The sequence below is a fragment of the Schistocerca americana genome, chromosome X (genome assembly GCF_021461395.2).
Source record: "Schistocerca americana isolate TAMUIC-IGC-003095 chromosome X, iqSchAmer2.1, whole genome shotgun sequence".
Taxonomy (NCBI): domain Eukaryota; kingdom Metazoa; phylum Arthropoda; class Insecta; order Orthoptera; family Acrididae; genus Schistocerca; species Schistocerca americana.
This window is the reverse complement of record NC_060130.1, coordinates 213,265,837-213,288,499: the sequence shown is the minus strand read 5'-3', so window position 1 is coordinate 213,288,499 and position 22,663 is coordinate 213,265,837. Positions and strand designations below refer to the sequence as shown.

At 44.4% G+C, this 22,663-nt stretch overlaps 1 protein-coding gene across 1 annotated transcript in view; it reads right to left on the bottom strand.

Annotated features, from left to right (window-relative positions):
- Window positions 1-22,663, bottom strand: part of LOC124556823 — a 71,306-nt gene that overhangs the window by 28,262 nt on the left and 20,381 nt on the right. The window contains exon 2 of the mRNA XM_047130837.1: window positions 2,660-2,772. Coding sequence (XP_046986793.1) covers window positions 2,660-2,772 — 113 coding nt within the window. The remainder of the gene's footprint in view (window positions 1-2,659; window positions 2,773-22,663) is intronic.

Genomic DNA, 22,663 nt, shown 5'->3' with positions numbered 1-22,663 from the left:
CAGTGGCAGTGGACAATAGCTGACAGTGGCAGGACAGTGCTAGGTAAAGAGATAAGGAGACAGCGCCAGTGAGAGAGTAATAAAGCAAAGGAGAAGTGGAAGGGCGTGAGAGCCAGTGACAATTAGAGACAGTCTATGACAATCACAACGAGGAAGAGAGAGATAATGCCAATGAGAAGAGAGAGCAGCAGTGTGAAGGAATAAATGAGATAGTAGAAGTAAGAGAAAGCAAGAGGGAGACAGTGACACTGAGAAGAGACAGTAGTAATAGAGCAGAGCGAAGGAGAATGTGGCAGTGGCAGAGGAAACATTGACAGCTAGAGAGACACAAAGAGACAATGACAATGAGTTGAGCTGAATGAGTGAGTGAGAATGGGCATGTGAGAATGGATGGGTATAAAGACTTATGGACTAAAAATTTTAAAACTGCTGAGGATAGTAGAATGAGACAGCTGGTACCACCACTTTTCAGTCAGCGTCTTTTAAACAGGATCGTATTCGCCTTTTTTGTGCTCCAATAGGAGCATTTTCCGGGTGGTTCCCTCATGCTGCCTCTTCGCCCTTTCTTACTCTTTTCGTCATAGCGTTCAGATAAGAACCAAAAATCTGCATAGCGTTCAAGTAAGAACTAGGACGCTGCATACGAACAAATTCCAATTAATTGCATTTAAAAATTGGCTTTCGTTACTTTATCAACACAACTGGTCGAATTTCGACCACAGGCGATACTAGTAATAGTTACCCGCACATCAGGGCCACCATTAGGCTGCGGCGTGGTGAGACTGAAGACTGCTTGAAGCAGTGTAGTCAATCAATGCTGTAACCACTGATTACGTTTCGTGTTTTGCTATCACCATCAATGAATATCCTTGTATTGTGTCAAAGTAATTTTAGGATGTTCTTACCAAGTGAGCACATAAAATTACTCGTACAATTTCAATAATTGTTTGTGGTGAATCACAAAATGACGGTTCCGTATAAAACTGCGAATAAGCAATTTTTATTGGGGCTGATTCGACCTATCCATCGCAAAACTACATTAAAAATGTCTTTAGAAATACACTTCAGCGCCAAAGAAACTGGTATAGACATGCATATTCAAGTACAGAAATATGCAAACAGGCAGAATACGGCGCTGCGGTCGGCAACGCCTACATAAAACAATAAGTATCTGGCGGAATTTTTAGATCTGTAACTACTGGTACAATGGCAGTTTAACAAGATTTAAGTTAGTTTAAACGTGGTATAATCGGCGTACAAGCGATTGGACATAGCATTTCCGAGGTAGCGATGAGGTTGGAATTTTCCCGTGCGACAATTTCACGAGTATACCGTGAATATCAAGAATCTGGTAAAACATCAAATCTCCGTCATCGCTGCTGCCGGAAAAAGGTCCTGCAAGAACGGGAACAACGACAGCTGAAGAGAATCGTTCACCGTGGCAAAATTGTAATACCTCCGCAAATTGCTTCAGATTTCAATGCTGGGCCAACAACAAGTGTCAGCGTGCGAACCATTCAACGATACGTCATCGATATGGGCTTTCGGAGCCGAAATCCCACTCGTTTACCCTTGATGACTGCACGAGACAAAGCTTTACGCCTCGCCTGGACCCGTCAACATCGAAATTGGACTGTTGATGACTGGAAAAATGTTGCCTGGTCGGACGAGTCTCGTTTCAAATTGTATCGAGCGGTTTGACGTGTACGGGTATGGAAGCATCCTCATGAATCCATGAACCCTGCATGTCAGCTGGGTACTGTTCAAGCTGGTGGAAGCTCTGTAATGATGTGAGGCGTGTGCAGTTGGAGTGATATGGGACCCCTGATACGTCTAGATACGACTCTGACAGATGAAACATACGTCAGAATCCTGTCTGATCACCTGCATCCCTTCATGTCCATTGTGCATTACGGCGGACTTATGGAATTCCAGCACGTCCAGAATTGCTGCAGAGTGACTCTAGGAACACCCTTCTGAGTTTAAACACTTTCACTGGCCACCAAACTCCCCAGACGTAAACATTATTGAGCATATCTGGGATGCCTTGCAACATGCTGTTCAGAAGACATCTCCACCCCCTCGTACTCTTACGGACAGCCCTGCAGGATTCATGGTATCAATTCCCACCACTTCAGACATTAGTCGAGTCCATGCCACGTCGTGTTGCGGCACTTCTGTATTCTCTCGGGGGACTTACACGATATTAGATACGTGTAACAGTTTCTTTGGCTCTTCAGTGTACTACAGGAAAGGCATACGTGGTTCATGTTATGTGAACAATAAATACATTCTTGTACTAATGCTCGCTGTCTGTGCTTCGTTTTTACTTTATTAAGTGACAAATTAGTTCACTCAGAAGCTTTGCCTTTCAGTTGGTACTGTGTAACACAGCAGATCATTAGTACTGAAAAACGTGTAATGTAACTTGATCAACACAAGTAGGTTCAATAGTACACTCACAATAGCGTGTTACAATGGAAATACTTATCAGCTTAGTAAAAATATCGATTCCTCATAAACAACAGTTTCAAAAACACTGGTGTTGGCTCAGTTCTGTTTGAAACTCCATATTTAACTCGATGGAACTACCATTATGTGAAGTACAGTACATGCTAAAGGGGCTGTTTCAAATTCCAAGTATATAAGTGTGGCATACCTTCAGTGAAGTGAGGAAAAACGGCAGCACCACGGCCTGTATGATGAATGGTATGAGCAGCATCGGCCACATGTCTCCGATTTCCTGTTTCTTTTTTCTGGCATCGTTCATGTCTGGAAAAGGTATTAATGCGATGGTGAGAAAGTCAAAAAGCAAGCCAAATTCAACATTCACAAATGTTTTTTTTTTCAAATCCAAAATAAACTAACTCTGTTGCGCTGTTAATACATAGTGTTCTGAAAATAGTTACGTACGTCAACACTTCACATTCTGGGTTACATATATTACGCAGTCAAGAGGAAAGATGCGTAGATCTGAAAACGTTTTGATAAAGAAAATTAATGAGAACATGATACGAAGGAACGAAAGATTAATGTATCCCAAACGCCCGTATCCTATAGCTCCACTAAGTGCAGTGTGTCTTGAATGACAACAGTGCATTCTGGAATTACTGAAGGATTAAAGGTGAAATATAAGGTGCCCTAAGCCTTTATGGACAAAACTGTAAGCATGGTAGAGGATTCAAAACTGAACACATTGAGAGGAAAAACTAATCGGCGCAATTGAAAATATTTTTAGCACTGCAAACAATTTAAATATTATTACGACAACTTAATCTCATATCACCTGTTCAAAGTGAACAATGCAAAATGTAAGAAGTTAGGTACTGCAGTGCGGCGCTGAACAATCCATTAGCAGAACTGAACTCTGGAGTCAAAATCATTTGGCCCCATAGCTTCGAGACGTTTTTTACGATAGGAGTATACCTGTTGCTCCCCAGTCCGCACACTATATCAAGTTGACGTATGTTTATAATGAAGAACTATGTTCCAAACGATCCAACTCCATCTGCTCAAACGGTACTGTGCGAACAGTCTTTGTCGAGAATGTTAGCCAGCTCTGTGTATCTTGAAAGGCTCAGTTCCTTGAACGATAGTCGGTCATAATTTTTTCCCATTTCGGATATCACCTGTTGCGAAACTTTTCTCTATACATTCTGCTGGCTTTCCGAAACTAAATCCTACTGCACCATGCATAAAATGCGATTCTGCAAGATTCTGTAACGAGTAATGCTCCATTTTCGACTGCCACTCATGAACTGTAGACTGTGGTAAGCCAACCAACCAAAAAACACAAAACAGGATTTTCTACAAGGGAATAAAACATCTCATTAATTGCGGTGAGGTGCTTACTCCGATATTACAGACAGGCCTGGGGTATAACACGTTGAATGCAATAGAATGGTGAAAGTATCATTAGAGTATCGATGCCAGGCGAAAGTGCGCGAGCGCGATCGTTTGTGTGTGTGTGTGTGTGTGTGTGTGTGTCTGAATTTCTAAAGGACCAAACTGCCGAGGTCATCGCCCCTAGACTTAAACACTACTTAAACTAACGTAAGCTACTTACGTTAAGAGCAACACACACACCCATGCCCGAGGGAGAATTCGAAACTCCGGCGGGAGGGGCCGCGCAATCCGTGACATGGCGCCTCAAACCGCGCGTCTCTCTCTCTCTGTGTGTGTGCGTGTGTGAGTGACATAGAGAGAGAGAGAGAGAGTGAGAGAGCAGTATAGTGAAGTGTTTAATTCTGTGTAGTATGGGCAGTGACCGGTGATGTGATACAGTGTAAAATTAATTTGGTTTAGATCACTTGCAAACTCTTTTGCAAATGTGACAAAAAATATTGTACTCAATACATCAAAATTAACAGCACAACTTCAGATAATACTACTGTATGCATGAATTATTTAATTTCTTCAAAATCGTTTCCTTTTTAATTAAAATGACATGTCTGATATTTTGTAAATAATCTATGGATGAATAAAGAACTAACTAACTAAATAACCAGCGTGAACAATTTATTGACGACTGTGTATTGCTTTTATGGCAGCGTCTATAAAGTGGATGCTGCAGGAAGCTATATGCTGTAAACTATATCCTCTTTAGAAATACTTGACTCACACGCATTGCCGATTCAACACCTTGCGTTGCTTGAAATATTCTGACCACTGGTTCCTCGTCTCAAACCATTGAGTTTAACATCCTGTCTACCTATGCTGTCAGCGGTACAGTGACACTTGCTCTTTAGATAATCAGACAGATGAAACAGGAATTCAGAATTTTTTTTCCAATGGTAACATTTATATTTTTAAATTAATCAATTCGAAAATTACAGAACCACCAGTATAGCCGAGACAGATGAAGCGTCCTCTGCTGGGACACGGAGAGGCGAGCCGGCCTCGGATCGAAACCGCCCGGCGTATTAATGCCGAGGGCCTGGGTGCCGGCCAGCCTGCATGTAGCTTTTAGGCGGTTTCTCACATCTCACTACGTGAATAACGGACTGATACCCACTTCCTGCCTCAGCTACAAGATTAGCAAACTGTTGAAAAACGTTCTCACACTTGCACATAATACTCAAACAGACGGGTGCGGTACACAAATTCCATCCCTGATGGGGGAGGAATAGTGGCGGGGAGCGGGGGAAGGGGGGGGGGGGCGGGGAAAGGTAGTATCAGTAAGGGCATCCATCCACCCGCAACCATTAACACCGCCAAATCCAAATTAAAATGCCAACCTGTTGGAGACACAGAGTAAGACCAGGAAGAAGGATTTCACAGATTACTTTCTGAGAATAAAGAAGCTTGGAAACTACATCGAAGTCTCGGAAATGACCTTATAAAGTACGTTTAATAAAGATATTTTTCAGTTGCTTGCAGGAAGCCTATTCGTGTGGATGGACTTGCGGCCTGACTAGTAATTCCAGCCAGATAAAGGCACCCAGTCACAGGATGCCAACAACACATCCGACGTAGTTCGTGAATCCATGGGTACATCCCGCAAAACGCAGAATGTTGACTGACGGAAGCTAGAAAGGAAATTTTCCTGTCTGAACTAAAATAAATAAATAAACAAATAAAACGCGCACTTCCCGAGCGTTCTCGAAAACGATGTGCGCTAGTCATAGTCTGCAGACCCGTATATACACTACTGGTCATTAAAATTGCTACACCAAGAAGAAATGCAGATGATAAACGGGTATTCATTGGACAAATATATTATACTATAAGTGACATGCGATTACATTTTCACGCAATTTGGGTGCATCGATCCTGAGAAATCAGCATCCAGAACAACCACCTCTGACCGTAATAACGGCCTTGGCCTGGGCATTGAGTCAAACAGAGCTTGGATGGCGTGTACATGTACAGCTGCCCATGCAGCTTCAACACGATACCACAGTTCATCAAGAGTAGTGACTGGCGTATTGTGACGAGCCAGTTGCTCGGCCAGCATTGACCAGACGTTTTCAGTTGGTGAGAGATCTGGAGAATGTGCTGGCCAGGGCAGCAGTCAAACATTTTTTGTATCCAGAAAGGCCAGTACAGGACCTGCAACATGCGGTCTTGCATTATCCTGCTGAAATGTAGGGTTTCGCAGGGATCGAATGAAGGGTAGAGCGACGGGTCGTAACACATCTGAAATGTAACGTCCACTGTTCAAAGTGCCGTCAATGCGAACAAGAGGTGACCGAGCCGTGTAACCAATGGCACCCCATACCATCACGCTGGGTGATACGCCAGTATGGCGATGACGAATACACGCTTCCAATGTGCGTTCACCGCGATGTCGCCAAACACGGATGCGACCATCATGATGCTGTAAACAGAACCTGCGTTCATCCGAAAAAATGACGTTTTGCCAATCGTGCACTCAGGTTCATCGTTGAGTACACCATCGCAGGTGCTCCTGTCTGTGATGCAGCGTCAAGGGTAACCGCGGCCATGGTCTCCGAGCTGATAGTCCATGCTGCTGCAAACGTCGTCGAACTGTTCGTGCAGATGGTTGTTGTCTTGCAAACGTCCCCATCTGTTGACTCAGGGATCGAGACGCGGCTGCACGATCCGTTACAGCGATGCGGATAAGATGCCTGTCATCTCGACTGCTAGTGATACGAGGCCGTTGGGACCCAGCACGGCGTTCCGTATTACCCTCCTGAACCAACCGATTCCATATTCTGCTAACAGCCATTGGATCTCGACCAATGCGAGCAGCAATGTCGCGATACGATAAACCGCAATTGCGATAGGCTACAATCCGACCTTTATCAAAGTCGGATAAGGGATGGTACGCATTTCTCCTCCTTACACGAGGCATCACAACAAAGTTTCACCAGGCAACGCCGGTCAACTGCTGTTTCTGTATGAGAAATCGGCTGAAAACTTTCCTCATGTCAGCATGTTGTAGGTGTCTCCACCGGCGCCAACCTTGTGTGAATGCTCTAAACAGCTAATCATTCGCATATCACAGCATCTTCTTCCTGTCGGTTAAATGTCGCGTCTGTAGCACGTCATCTTCGTGGTGTAGCAATTTTAATGGCCAGTAGGGTATATACTGAAGCGCCAAACAAACTGGTATAGGCATTCGTTCTCAAATACAGAGATATGTAAACAGCCAGAATACGACGCTGCGGTCGGCAAAGCCTACATAAGACAACAAGCGTCTGGCGCAGTTGTCAGATCGGTTACTACTGCTACAATGGCACGTTATCAAGATTCAAGTGAGTTTTAACGTGGTGTTATAGTCAGCGCACGAGCGATGGGACACAGGATTTCCGAGGTAGCGATGAAGTAGGGATTTTCCCGTACGACCATTTCACGAGTGTACCGTGAATATCAGGAATCCGGCAAAACACCAAATCTCGGACATCGCTGTTGTCGGAAAAAGATCCTGCAAAAACGGAACCAACGAAGTCTGAAGAAAATCGTTCAAAGTGACAAAACTGCAACACTCTCGCAGATTGCTGCAGATTTCAGTGCTGGGCCATCAACAAGTATCAGCGTGCGAACCATTCAAAGAAACGTCATCGATATGGGCTTTCGGATCCGAAGGCCCACTCGTGAATCCTTGATGACTACACAAAACAAAGCTTTACGCCTCGCCTGGGCGCGTCGGCACCGACGTTGGATTGTTGACTGGAAACATGTTGCCTCGTCGGACGAGTCTCGTTACAAATTGTATCGAGCGGATGGACATGTAAGGGTATGGAGACAATCTCATGAATCCATGGACCCTGCATATCAGCAGGGAACTGTTCAGCTGGTGGAGGCTCTATAATGGTGTGGACCGTGTGTAGTAGGAGTGATATGGGACCCCTGATACGTCTAAATACGACTTGACAGGTGACACGTACGTAAGCATCCTGTGTGATCACCTGCATCCATTCAAGTCCATTGTGCATTCCGACGGACTTGGGCAATTCCAACACGACAATGCGACACCCCACACGTCCACAATAGCCACAGAGTGGCTCCAGAAACACTCTTCTGAGTTTAAACACTTCCGCTAGCCACCAAATTCCCCAGACATGTATGTTATTGAGCATATCTGTGATGCCTTGCAACGTGCTTTTCAGAAGAGATCTCCACCCCCTCGTACTCTTACGGATTTATGGACAGCCCTGCCAGGGTTCTTGGTGTCAATTCCCTCCAGCACTACTTCAGACATTAGTCGAGTCCATGCCACGTCGTGTTGCGGCACTTCTGCATGCTCCTGGGGGCCCTACGCAATATTAGGCAGTTGTACCAGTTTCTTTGGTTCTTTGTGTGTGCGCGCGCGCGCGCGCGCGCGCGCGCGTGTGTCAGTTGCATTTTAGCTGGTGTTTCGGTAGAAATTCGCAATTTCGTTTTTGCAACGTGTAGCTGGAACCAGCCCTAACAGATCGTGCTCATCATGTCTTTCATGCAACATCCAGCGTCGACGGAAAGCGTCGGTTTGTTTCCCATTACAAATAGATTTCTAAAGTGGAATTTTACATGCTCATTCGATAGAGCGGTTCCAAATTAGTCTAGTCCGATATTCGTTTTATCGATATGAATTAACAGGGTCAGTAAAGCACGAAGATGAGCGCTGCTTGCTTGACGGTAGCAGTCACGGAAGGCCAGGGCGATCCTACTACTGCCGGAGTATTAGTTTTCTTCGAGTTTTACTGTCCCTGTTATTACTTAACCAGATAAAACGAATATCGCATTAGACTAATCTGGGACCTCTCTATCCCGCGGGCACGTAAAATACCGTTATAAAGATCATTTTATTTCTAACATGAAACAAACCGACGAGTTCGTCGAAACCGGGCGTCGCATGAAGGACGTGATGAGAACAATTTTTTTGGGTTGATTCCAGCTCCACAGTGCTAAAAAGAAATTGCAAATACCTTCTGAGCCATCAGGGAAAATGCGCTTGACGACTTTCAGGGCAGACATCTTATATACTGGACTGGCATCAAGCTACATGCCCATGTCAGCTGTCGTGTAACAAGAGGAAATTACGTACAGAGAGGAGGGAAGTGCTGCGATTAACTACGGCGGGGAAAAAATCATTTATAATTGGGAGGTATGCAGCATAATGCAATGTTAAGGGTAAATGCAGCCAGTAAGGGTCAGCTAATGATATAAAGCACTTTTTCTGTCCTTTTCTCACTCTACAGTACGACAGTGCAATAGGTTTATCTGAAACGTGTAGATAAACGAAATGTAGACTTTTATTGTACTAGGCTACCACTGACACTCTTTAAAATTACGGTTCGTATTCGTGAAGCATGTGTTTTGAGGGGACGTGCAGCCTCGACCAAAGCGACGAGACTAACATAACAAATTAAGCATTTTATTACATAAATGTGTCTCAGAACCTCTGGAATATCTCTAGTCGAAGTCCACAATTTTTATTGCGCCAGCAAACATGGTTGTACCGTAATAATTGAAAAAAATATTGTAGTATTCAAACTTATAATGATGAACACGTGTGGTGCGCAATGTCAGCATGCCAAAAATATTTTTATACCGATATACAATAAAGACAGTTTCCACGTACATACACTCCTGGAAATAGAAAAAAGAACACATTGACACCGGTGTGTCAGACCCACCATACTTGCTCCGGACACTGCGAGAGGGCTGTACAAGCAATGATCACACGCACGGCACAGTGGACACACCAGGAACCGCGGTGTTGGCCGTCGAATGGCGCTAGCTGCGCAGCATTTGTGCACCGCCGCCGTCAGTGTCAGCCAGTTTGCCGTGGCATACGGAGCTCCATCGCAGTCTTCAACACTGGTAGCATGCCGCGACAGCGTGGACGTGAACCGTATGTGCAGTTGACGGACTTTGAGCGAGGGCGTATAGTGGGCATGCGGGAGGCCGGGTGGACGTACCGCCGAATTGCTCAACACGTGGGGTGTGAGGTCTCCACAGTACATCGATGTTGTCGCCAGTGGTCGGCGGAAGGTGCACGTGCCCGTCGACCTGGGACCGGACCGCAGCGACGCACGGATGCACGCCAAGACCGTAGGATCCTACGCAGTGCCGTAGGGGACCGCACCGCCACTTCCCAGCAAATTAGGGACACTGTTGCTCCTGGGGTATCGGCGAGGACCATTCGCAACCGTCTCCATGAAGCTGGGCTACGGTCCCGCACACCGTTAGGCCGTCTTCCGCTCACGCCCCAACATCGTGCAGCCCGCCTCCAGTGGTGTCGCGACAGGCGTGAATGGAGGGACGAATGGAGACGTGTCGTCTTCAGCGATGAGAGTCGCTTCTGCCTTGGTGCCAATGATGGTCGTATGCGTGTTTGGCGCCGTACAGGTGAGCGCCACAATCAGGACTGCATACGACCGAGGCACACAGGGCCAACACCCGGCATCATGGTGTGGGGAGCGATCTCCTACACTGGCCGTACACCACTGGTGATCGTCGAGGGGACACTGAATAGTGCACGGTACATCCAAACCGTCATCGAACCCATCGTTCTACCATTCCTAGACCGGCAAGGGAACTTGCTGTTCCAAGAGGACAATGCACGTCCGCATGTATCCCGTGCCACCCAACGTGCTCTAGAAGGTGTAAGTCAACTACCCTGGCCAGCAAGATCTCCAGATCTGTCCCCCATTGAGCATGTTTGGGACTGGATGAAGCGTCGTCTCACGCGGTCTGCACGTCCAGCACGAACGCTGGTCCAACTGAGGCGCCAGGTGGAAATGGCATGGCAAGCCGTTCCACAGGACTACATCCAGTATCTCTACGATCGTCTCCATGGGAGAATAGCAGCCTGCATTGCTGCGAAAGGTGGATATACACTGTACTAGTGCCGACATTGTGCATGCTCTGTTGCCTGTGTCTATGTGCCTGTGGTTCTGTCAGTGTGATCATGTGATGTATCTGACCCCAGGAATGTGTCAATAAAGTTTCCCCTTCCTGGGACAGTGAATTCACGGTGTTCTTATTTCAATTTCCAGGAGTGTATATAAATGTATAAACACCTCTCAATTGAGGCAGTGATGCTAATAATTCCTTACTCGTACAAGACGACACACGATTTTCTTGTTACATCGTTCTTTGCCAAATTGTGCATTCCTCAAGTGCATTTCATGATGTAAACATAACAAAATACACCTGATGAAGATGGCACAGCCATTGAAACACGTGCTGGATTTTAAAACAGCAAGTGACTGAAGCAGAAATTTAATAGTTTTTGGTGTTTAATCTCTGATGATAGCTTCTTAAACCAACGAAATTTAAGAATTCATAATGTTTAAAAATCATCAAGAAGAATTTTTTACGTTAACAAATATGAATGTAGACAGACGGTGATTTTAACAGCAGTAACTCTGTTGGAACAAATGTTATGAAAACATTATTTCACGTCTTATACAAACACTTAGTACCCTTTGCAAAGTACTGGGCACATGTAATATAAATACAATTTGTGTATATATATATGTATATATTTATTGATGTGTATGACTACTGTAAATTTGTATGTTTCTGATTCGAGAATATATTTATCTTAATGTTAGTACCCTACAGCCCAACAATATAAACTGAAATGTCGACGTTGTTTTGCTTTAACTGGTGGTTGGTGGACCGAATACAACGGTAGGAATACTGTGCTATGCATTTCAGTCTCTGCCTGGTATTTGTAGGTGAACTGTCTTGACCATGAACCGATCTCTCCGTCACGCTCCATAAACACTAAACTGGTTTGATGTTGTCCGTACGTGACCGCCTGCCACTGGAGTTTTCAATACTGGTTTTTAAAGCACGACACTTTTGGCAAGTATGCTGCAACATTAAACTGTTGAAATATTCAATAGGTTTCGACGTACGTGAACTCGTTGAAGTTCTTGTAAATCGTCCAGAACCGCCCTTCTCGTCTGTTGATTGGTGCCGCGCAAGATTAGCACCGTCTAATAGTTATTATTATCACAGGCCCTATGACTAACTTTTCTCTAAGTTCTATACAGAATCGATCACAGAATTTCAAATAGATCAGTGGGAAACGACTATGCTAGTGAATCATCTACTAGTATAACAAAGGGACATGATACACAAAAGGGACGAGATAATAAAGAGTTGTGATTATTTCTGTTTATTATTTTTGATAGCTTATAAGGGAATATCACCAACTTGACTTTATATTTTTAGAAAAAACCACACTTGCAAGATATCAGCCTCAGCAAAGATCCTCTGTGGAAACTATAACAAATATTTAAGGAACTTCTCAAAAAAATCTGCAAAAAATATAGGACGTAGATGGGAGCGTACCAGTGGCCGGACACGCTCATGCGTACTGTTAACATCGCAATTCAGCATTCTGTGATTCCTTCAGGAGCCAAGCAAAAATGTATATTACAGAGGTGACAATTCGTATCTCGGTCACTATACAAGTGTATGCGCAGATGGACTCCATTTTCTAACAAGAACAGGAAGACAGGAAAAGAAATATCCCGTCATCTCTCCTGTTATTCGTGAACTGCGAGTGTTACAGAGCCAGTTATTTTTGGTTTATTGATGACGAATGCTCGTTATCCATGTGTTGTCCATATTATTTATAGCCGGTCAGCAGTATTTTCCGTTCGCAGGTAAACTCTTTCAACAGACTTGCAACGGTGTAATATTTATTGGCGCAAAACATCTTCAATTTATTAATAACTTTAGTGGAAGCTAAATTTGTTACCCGAATTGTTTAAAATGCTGCCAAATGTCAACGTTAAACATACGAGGTAATAAATGAATCAGCAAGATGCAACAGTCTATGGACATGCCAGTATAATCGATAGCCGGCTAGCCGGCCTCCTCTACCAGAAGTATTGCACTTCTCGCTCTCTCCACCCGGCTACTGGCTACTACTGCCAGTTGTATCCGCAGGTGATAATGAAAAGTGTACAGCACGTTGCACAAGTCGTCTAAAATAAACAAATAATAAAAGACATTTCCTTGGAGAAAACTGCTTTGCAAGATACTGAAGTAGCCTTAGAGTATCTAGATAAAACCTGCAGAAGACCCCAAAAATTTAGAGGAATGCCTAGCTTTCTTAGTGTATTTCAACAAGCTTCTTTTTGTAGTACGTAGTCGCAATTTGTACGAGGGCCACTCAATAAGTAATGCAACACGTTTTTTTCCCTGAAAGCTGGTTGGTTTTATTCAGGATTCCAATACACAATATTATTCCCTATTCTTTTGGGTGCACCGAGCGAGGTGGCGCAGTGGTTAGCACACTGGACTCGCATTCGGGAGGCAGACGGTTCAATCCCGCGTCCGGCCATCCTGATTTAGGTTTTCCGTGATTTCCCTAAATCGCTTCAGGCAAATGCCGGGATGGTTCCTTAGAAAGGGCACGGCCGATTTCCTTCTCCATCCTTCCCTAATCCGAGCTTGTGCTCCGTCTCTAATGACCTCGTTGTCGACGGGACGTTAAACGGTAATATCCTCCTCCTCTTTTGGGTGCAAAATCCTACTTTTCAATATAATCGCAGTTCAATGCGGCAGCCTTGCCCCACGTTACTGGGAGGGCACGTGTAGCTGCATGGTAGCACTCTACTTGTCTACATCGGAACCAATCTGTTGCTGCATCAGTAACCTCACATCATACACGTACTGTTTCTCACGGGCTGCATCCTTCATTGGGCCAAATAGATGGAAGTCGGAAGGCGCGAGATCTGGACTGTAGGGTGGATGAGTAAGAACAGTCCTATGAAATTTTGTGAGCTTCTCTCTAATGCGCGTCGTTTCAGGATGGGTTTGCGTGACCTTGTTGCGATGATAACAGATGTCTCGCCCAAAGACTCACCGTGCTTTTTTACACTACCTGGTCACCATAAACGTTCTGTAAGCGCCTCTGCATATTGACGACGCTCTGGTTTTACACAAAAAGAAAATAAATGACAGGTCTCTGCTTGGAACGCACCTCCGTTTCAGACGCCATTTTGCAGGCTACGTGTAGTGCCGTTACTTATCAGAACTTCGTGAAACTATAGGGACTGAGACAGGAATATTTCAGGATGTCCCACGACAAATTTCGCATTTTTTCAACCGAACTCGGCCGGGAAAAAAAAGCGTTGCTTTCCTTACTAACCGCCCCTTGTATCTACATCTCAACGAGATTCATGAAATACGTTCGGCTATCCAGATTTAGGTTTTCCGTGGTTTCCCTAAAGTGCTCCAGGCAAATACCTGGATGGTTCCTTTGGAAGGGCACGACCGATTTCCTTCCCCATCCTTGACACAATCCGAGCTTGTGCCCCGTCTCTAATGACCTCGATGTCGACAGGACGTTAAACCCAATTGCCCTTCCTTCCTTCCAGATTCTTGAATTAATGCCATACCTGTTAGGATTTAAAGGCTGTTTTTATGTCAGTGAAGTTACCAGAGACGGCGAACTTCAGTTTGTGTGAATCTGGCGTGCACGTGTAATGAACTGAACCATGTTTTTGTTGTAAGAACCATCACAGCGTCCACAGTGATTGATTTGTGGAGCCGCGGAAAACATGTATAAGAATGGAAGGATGGGTTTCAACAACAGTTCTCACGATTGGAATAAAAATGTTCACCAGATCCTAGGTGTCGTACAGCGTCGCAGAAGCAGAATACACGTCACTAATAACTGAATAGAAGTTGCATGTTTTGGTACTGAAGTAAGTTGTAAGATAGAGTTCTAACTCCGAAACTTGAAAGCTCTTATGAAATTCACATTGGTTTTCATTCATCGCATTCGTTATCCAAGGAAGTAAAAGGTATTTCCCGAGGATAGCAGAAATTTACAAGTGAATGTGTAATCGTAAAGTATCAGCATAAGGAATCGTAGCTCGTAACCAATCCATTAAAATCACTGAGCGAGGTGGCGCATTAGTAACACACTGGGTTGACATTCAGGACGACGGAACGAATGCCCGTCCAGACCTCCTGATTTAGGTTTCCCGTGAATTTCCAAAATCACTTAAGGTAAATGCTGGGTTGTTTCCGTTGAAAGGAACAGTCGATTTCCTACTTTTTTAATCCGAGACTGTTCTCCGTCTCTGACGACGTCGTTGTCGATGGGAAGATAAACGCTACTCTTCCTTCCTTCTGTTCCAGGACTGCAAACGCTGACATCCTCCTAGGCACACCATCCACGAGATGTTCGAGGCGTTGCTGCTCAAGGATGTCCCACTTTACGCCGGCGGCCGCCCGTCGTCATCCACTGAGTTAAGAGGGTCCCTGAGACAATTCACTGAAAGCTTCATTTGGTCCCAAAAACGTTCAGGCGGGTTCATGTCATCAGACACTTAGGCCATTCCATTACATTGATTCCTATCTCATGGGAAACGATGTTCATGAGGTGGATGCGAAATGGTTGTACATTATCTCTTGAAACACGAACCCTTAGCCGATATGTTTGCTGTAAGACTGTACAATAGGTTGAAGGACCCTGTCCCGATGCAGCACAGCTCTCGAATTGTCCTATATAGCGACGAGAAGCGTCCGACATCCGTAAGTGACACTGGTCCAACACATGACAGACCCACCTTCTTTCTGAAGCTGTGGGTCTGCTTGTCTGAAGCTTGCATTGGTAACTGACTGCCCTCACACTCTTCTGTTACGATCATCAGGCGTCAGACAAATCCTGCCCTGATCGGTAAAGACAGGCAGAAGTCACAGATTCGTTTCAGGTGACCCTTCGTCTACCTTCTGCGAGCTCCATCTGTTGGACAGTTCTAACTGTTGTTCGTAATGGACCCCTAGAGACCAAATTGATCGTACGGATATGGTTGCCTAGTGTCTGGATTGACACAATCCTCCCAGTTACCTCTGAAGAGGCGACACGCAGTTTTGTTGCATTCCAACCTCTCGCAAAGGGCCAGATACCATTCGAGGCATTAGATGGCACCGAGAACATGTCCTAGCAGTAGGTATTTGCCCAGGTAATTTTGTCCTTCTGTAGCGTCGTTGGATTACGTTTCCGGACACGGCTTACTGCCATCAATTCATTCCTTAAGACATCCTCTACAGCTGTACGAAATTCTACTTTGTTACACCCAGTATATCTTCGGCAGAGATTTGCAGAAAGGGAGAGTCTGCAACAATTCAGGAAGTACTGAAGTCACCCATTTAAAACTCGCCTAAGAACACAACGTGACAAATGAAAACTAGTGATTTTCGCAAGCAGTTTCTTCAGATCGTTAGGTCATCCGAGCACAGCTCTATTACAAGCCCAAATATTAAATGCAGCTTATCGTTTCATCCTATTATTTCTGGACACTACAACAGCACTATGTGTACTACGGTCGCAGGTTCGAATCCTACCTCGGGCGTGGATGTGTGTGATGTCCTTAGGTTAGTTAGGTTTACGTAGTTCTAAGTTCTAGGGGACTGATGACCACAGCAGTTAACTCCCATAGTGCTCAGAGCCATTTGAACCATTTTTAGCACTATGTGTATGGGAGTAGGTTCACTGGGTGGGAACGAATTTGGAGAGAGAGAATACCGGTCTGACACAAATTTTCATTTGTCATGATATGTTTATTCCTGAACGAAATTCGTCCACATTATTTCATATTACTGCATTTCATGCTTATGTATACCTTTCATTTCATTTCAGTGAATTTAATTAAGTTTATTAAAATAATCTGTCAATAAATGACAGTCACTCAAATCGTACTAAGTACTAATTATTGGCACATTACTATTACAAACATACGAATTACTTATTCAATTTCTGAGTTGCATTTCTGGAGCAGTACAGCTCCACCGAGTAATTAGTTTTGATACATGTCTGATTGGAGGCCATCACTACTATTTGAATATGCTGCTGAGATTCTTTTTCTGCATTTAACTGCCCTGGATTACTTCCTCTACTTCGCCGGCCGGGGTGGCCGAGCGGTTCTAGGCGCTACAGTCTGGAACCGCGCGACCGCTACGATCACAGGTTCGAATACTGCCTCGGGCATGGATGTGTGTGATGTCCTTAGGTTAGTTAGGTTTAAGTAGTTCCAAGTTCTAGGGGACTGATTACCTCAGAAATTAAGTCCCATAGTGCTCACAGCCATTTGAACCATTTTTGAAACTCTATTTCAGGAGACACTCAGTCAGACATATTCTGAGTCGTTCCCTTCTCGTACTCGCTTGTGTCTCGATGGCGTATTGGTCAGCACATCTGCTGGGTAAGCAGGAGACCCGGATGCGAATCCCAGTCTGGCACAAAGTTTTAACTTGCTCCATTGATATAAATCAGTGCCACCTCGTAGATAACATCTTTAATTCCTTTGGCCTATGTAAGCCATAGCACGCCGTCAAGGTATTGGTATAAATTCCAGCTTTTGCAATAACAAATCGTCCTCCATTGATATAAGATCTGCAACCTTCGATGGTGGGCGGAAAGCCACATTAACCAGAAATATCCGGATTCTGACTGTCTTGAACGAAATATTGCCAACAAAGGCAAGAAAAAGCTATGGATTTTGCCTGTATGCTCTCCTCTTTATTCACTTCCTGGTTTTCGGCTTGGCTAGTGCTGTGACAGTGCTACGCAAAACAACAAGGGGTGCAAGCCCCCTCCATGAAAAACACGACGACACCATAAGACCACCGTCTCGGAATTTTACTGTTGGCACTACACACACTGGCAGATGACGTTCACCGGGCATTCGCCATACCCACACCTTGACATCGGATCGCCACATTGTGTACCATGATTCGTCACTCCATACAACGTTGTTCCACTGTTCAATTGTCCACTGTTTACGCTCCTTACACCAAGCGAGGAGTCGTTTGGCATTTACCGGCATGATGTGTGACTTATGAGCAGCCGCACGAGCATAAAATCCAAGTTTTCTCACCTTCCGCCTTACTGTTATAGTACTTGCAGTGGATCCTGATGCTGTTTGGAATTCCTGTGTGATGGTCTGGATAGATGTCTGTCTGCCTATTACACATTACGACACTCTTCAACTGTCGGCAGTCTCTGTCAATCAACAGACGAGGTCGGCCTGTACGCTTTTGTGCTGTAGTGTCCCTTCACTCTTCCGCTTCACTATCACATCGGAAACAGTGGACCTAGGTATGTTTAGGAGTGTGGAAATCTCGCGTACAAAGGTATGACAGAAGTGACACCCAACCGTCTGACCACGTTCGAAGTCCGTGAGTTCCGCGGAGTTCCCCATTCTGCTCTCTCATGATGTCTAATGACTACTGAGGTCGCTGATATGGAGTACCTGGCGGTTTTATCACATAGTGTACTTACCCCATTAGGCAGCTTCCGTACTCAGCGAAACAACAGCTAAACCTTATGTTGCAAAATCATTGGGTAAGTGTAACGATCCACACGATTGTAACTGTATCGTGCAAGTCTCGATGTATTGCATATGAAGTTACCAAAGCTGTATGTAACTACATGTATGGAACTCCGACTGCATATAACAACTGAATGTGACTAATTTCACACTAACTTATGGGTTTGTAGCAAACAGCTGAAATGAGGAAATGTTAATAATTATGATATATTTGCTTCATAAATTTTATCTAGATACTTGGATTGAACACAATAGTAACTTAATTGTACCATTATTTCACATCTTAAATCTTCTGTCAACTGAAAGTAAACATGGCAGACTGTGAACCAGTTGAATGGTTCAGAAATATGTCTTTGCTAAGGCTACCTGGCCGGCCGAAGTGGCCGTGCGGTTCTAGGCGCTGCAGTCTGGAACCGCGAGACCGCTACGGTCGCAGGTTCGAATCCTGCCTCGGGCATGGTTGTGTGTGATGTCCTTAGGTTAGTTAGGTTTAACTAGTTCTAAGTTCTAGGGGACTAATGAGCTCAGAAGTTGAGACCCATAGTGCTCAGAGCCATTTGAACCATTTTAAGGCTACCTAATGAATTACCCAGTCATTTAAAATGAGCGAATTTAGTTCAGTCAACTGAAGACCTGACAGCAGGTTGGCATACTGCCACGTAATTATAATTCCCTTATTACATCTAAATTCTAGTTCAGACACATAGGTGGCTACAGGTCCACCAGTGTAACTAATTTTCCCCGTAGCTATGACAACGCCGTTTGTTAATGCTTTCTGCGGATGAAACTGATGTTAAGAGTAAAACCATAAAGAAAACCAAGTTCTTTCTGAAACGACGAGAACAGCCGATAGCTAAGATCTCTAAATTCATTTGAATGTTGTAAAACTTCAGAGCACTGCATTAGTCAGTAATCAGGATTTCCTGCGTGAAATTGGCCTATAATTGTATCAAACGCTACCGAGGAAATTAAAATTCCGAAAAAGGCTAAATTTCTTCATACACTTCATGAGATATACGTCCTGACAACAAAGAATAAAACAAATTTATTAGAAATATTTTATTTTTAGAATGGTAAATACAAACTGTTTCCTGAAAATATTGGCAAAGAAGTGTGCAACTGATTTAGGTACAAAATGCAAACATCTACGCAAGAACTGACACGTTCATTCCATTATATTTCAGTCATTTCCTTATCTTTGCATCCTTTATCGTTTATTCATATGCCACACCACCTTATAATAACACACAAACCGAAAAATATGTTCAGATAAAGGCATTAGTATTTTAAAATTATTTATGTACAATTTTGTCTAATACCACCTGAGTGTCTCTAACCCACAAGGGCTATTACAAAACAGTTCTTTTTGGTTTGATAATTTTACTGCAATATATAACCCCCCCCATGAACCATGGACCTTGCCGTTGGTGGGGAGGCTTGCGTGCCTCAGCGATACAGATGGCCGTACCGTAGGTGCAACCACAACGGAGGGGTATCTGTTGAGAGGCCAGACAAACGTGTGGTTCCTGAAGAGGGGCAGCAGCCTTTTCAGTAGTTGCAGGGGCAACAGTCTGGATGATTGACTGAACTGGCCTTGTAACCCTAACCAAAACTGCCTTGCTGTGCTGGTACTGCGAACGGCTGAAAGCAAGGGGAAACTACAGCCGTAATTTTTCCCGAGGGCATGCAGCTTTACTGTATGGTTAAATGATGATGGCGTCCTCTTGGGTAAAATATTCCGGAGGCAAAATAGTCCCCCATTCGGATCTCCGGGCGGGGACTACTCAAAAGTACTTCGTTATCACGAGAAAGAAAACTGGCGTTCTGCGGATCGGAGCGTGGAATGTCAGATCCCTTAATGGGGCAGGTAGGTTAGAAAACTTATATGAAGAAGCTTGCACAGGATAGAGTAGCATGGAGAGCTGCATCAAACCAGTCTCAGGACTGAAGACCAAAACAACAACAACAACAACAACAACAACAACAACTGCAATATAATTCTTTAAAAAATCTCATAAGAGAAAAATATTGTGGAAACTTTATTTACATACAGGCAGACTCAGCTGCCCTACCTATGGGCTTTGTGCAACCCAAAATGCCCTCAAATACCATGTGCAAAGTTTTCATGTTGTCTCGTTCGTTAAACGCGTTTTGTTTTTAAAAACCGTAGCCTCCGGTGAGAAACTATCCCAGTATAAAATTTAAATGCATTAAATTTCCTACGAAAGGTCACGTTCATTATTTTTTCTGTAGGAATAATAGTTTCGTGTAGCAAGCGAGAGAATATGTAAATCTCGCGCGTGATTTTTGAAGGCGTTAAGAGTTCAGTGGGGACAGCTGAATCAACCTGTATGTTCTTCCTTCGGTTATGACGTACTGCTACGTCGTTGTTACGTAAGTCGTTTCATAATTTTTAATCATTTTTTTCTTGCGTGTAATTTAGTAAGAGTCATGCTCCTCAGTTGTCAAATGGTTCAAATGGCTCTAAGCACTATGGGACTTAACATCTGAGGTCATCAGTCCCCTAGACTTAAAACTTAAACCTAACTAACCTAAGGACATCACGCACATCCATGCCCGAGGCAGGATTCGAACCTGCGACCGTAGCAGCAGTGCGGTTCCGGACTGAAGCGCCCAGAACCGCTCGTCCACAGCGGCCGGCTCTTCAGCTGTCAAAGGTAGGTGTAAACTCTATGGACAAAATTCCATATGGTGATCAGGAATATTTTCCAAGTGTTTCGATATGTTCGTAAGGTAAAAATTTTGTTACATCCATGCTGATTGTATTTGACATCTCCTGTAACTGAGTCTAAGGTTGCAAAACAATGTGATATGCCCCAGAAAAGAATATGTATGTTGGATTTATCATTATCCACTAAATCCTGCCAAAAAGCTCTTGTACAGAATAGGATGCCTGCCACTAGCAATAAAAATTATTAACATTACTAGACGATATACCCGTGAAATCAGTCCCTGCTCTGAATATTATTACACACTCTGAAGCAGTTTCTCTGGCTTCGCTTCGTTCTATGTTCTCTGCACGCCCTTCTAGTTACTGTTAACTGCCGGCCGCTGTGACCGAGCGGTTCTAGGCGCTTCAGTCCGGAATCCCGCTGCTGCTGCGGTCGCAGGTTCGAATCCTGCCTCGGGCATGGATGTTTGTGTTGTCCTTCGGTTAGTTAGGTTTAAGTTTTAAGTCTAGGGGACTGATGGCTCTGAGCACTATGGGACTTAACATCTATGGTCATCAGTCCCCTAGGGGACTGATGACCTCAGATGTTAAGTCCCATAGTGCTTAGAGCCATTTTACTGTTAACTTAGACACTCCAGGACATTATTGTTTTCACAACTGATATCATACACTATCTGATCAAAAGTATCCAGAGACCACTATGTACTGCTGAGTTCACCACCAGATGTCATGAGAGGTGGACCCACCTGCATAGGAGGCAGGGAGTATTGTGGTGTCACTGGAATAACAGCAGAATGGGTCGGTCAGGAGAATTCAGTAGCCTCTAAAGTGGACTAGTCATTGAATGGCATCTGAGTAACTAATCCATCATATACATTACAACCCTTATAAAGCTGCCCAAGTCGACTGTTGATGTCGTGATTGTAGAGTGGAAACGTGAAGGAACAACCACAGAGAAAGCAAGACCAAGCAGGCGTCATATGCTGACGGACAAGGACCATCGAGCACTGCCGACAGAGACTGTAAAATGTCGCACGAAATCAGCGGAAGGAGTCCCTCATGAGCAGTCCTGATAGCACAATGAATGTGAGGGAGTTAAAAGGAATGGGGTGCAGCGATCGGTCAGTTCCTCAAAACCACACGTTTGTATAGTCAGTGCCAAGCGACGCTTGAAGTGGTGTAAAGGGCGACGCCACTGGACAGCAGATGATTGGAAACGAATGATTTGGAGTGACGAATCACGCTATACCCTGTCGCAGTCCATTGGGTGGGTTTCAGTTTGCCGAATGCCTGTATAACTTTATCTGCTGTCATGTGTAGTGCCAACAGCAAAGTACAGAGGAGGCGCTGTTATTCGTGTATAGGGTGTGATCCCCTTATTTCATTTAAAAAACGCTAAAAGTGGAGGGATATGAACACATTTTACAGCAATGTGTACTCCGTACAGTAGAGGAACAGTTCGGCCACGGGGACTACATCAGCATGACGATGCACCCTGTCATATTGCAGCATCTGGAGGCAATTGTTTGTGGATAATAACATTCCTGAAATGGACTGGCCTGCCCAGATCTTTGACCTGATCCCAAAAGAATACTTTCGAGAATAGTTAGGACGTCGACTTCGCTCCAGAATACCTTCTCTGGTTTTGGCTTTTGAGGAAGAATGAGTTGCCATTCCTCAGCAGACAAATGGGCAGCTCGTTGAAAGTGTC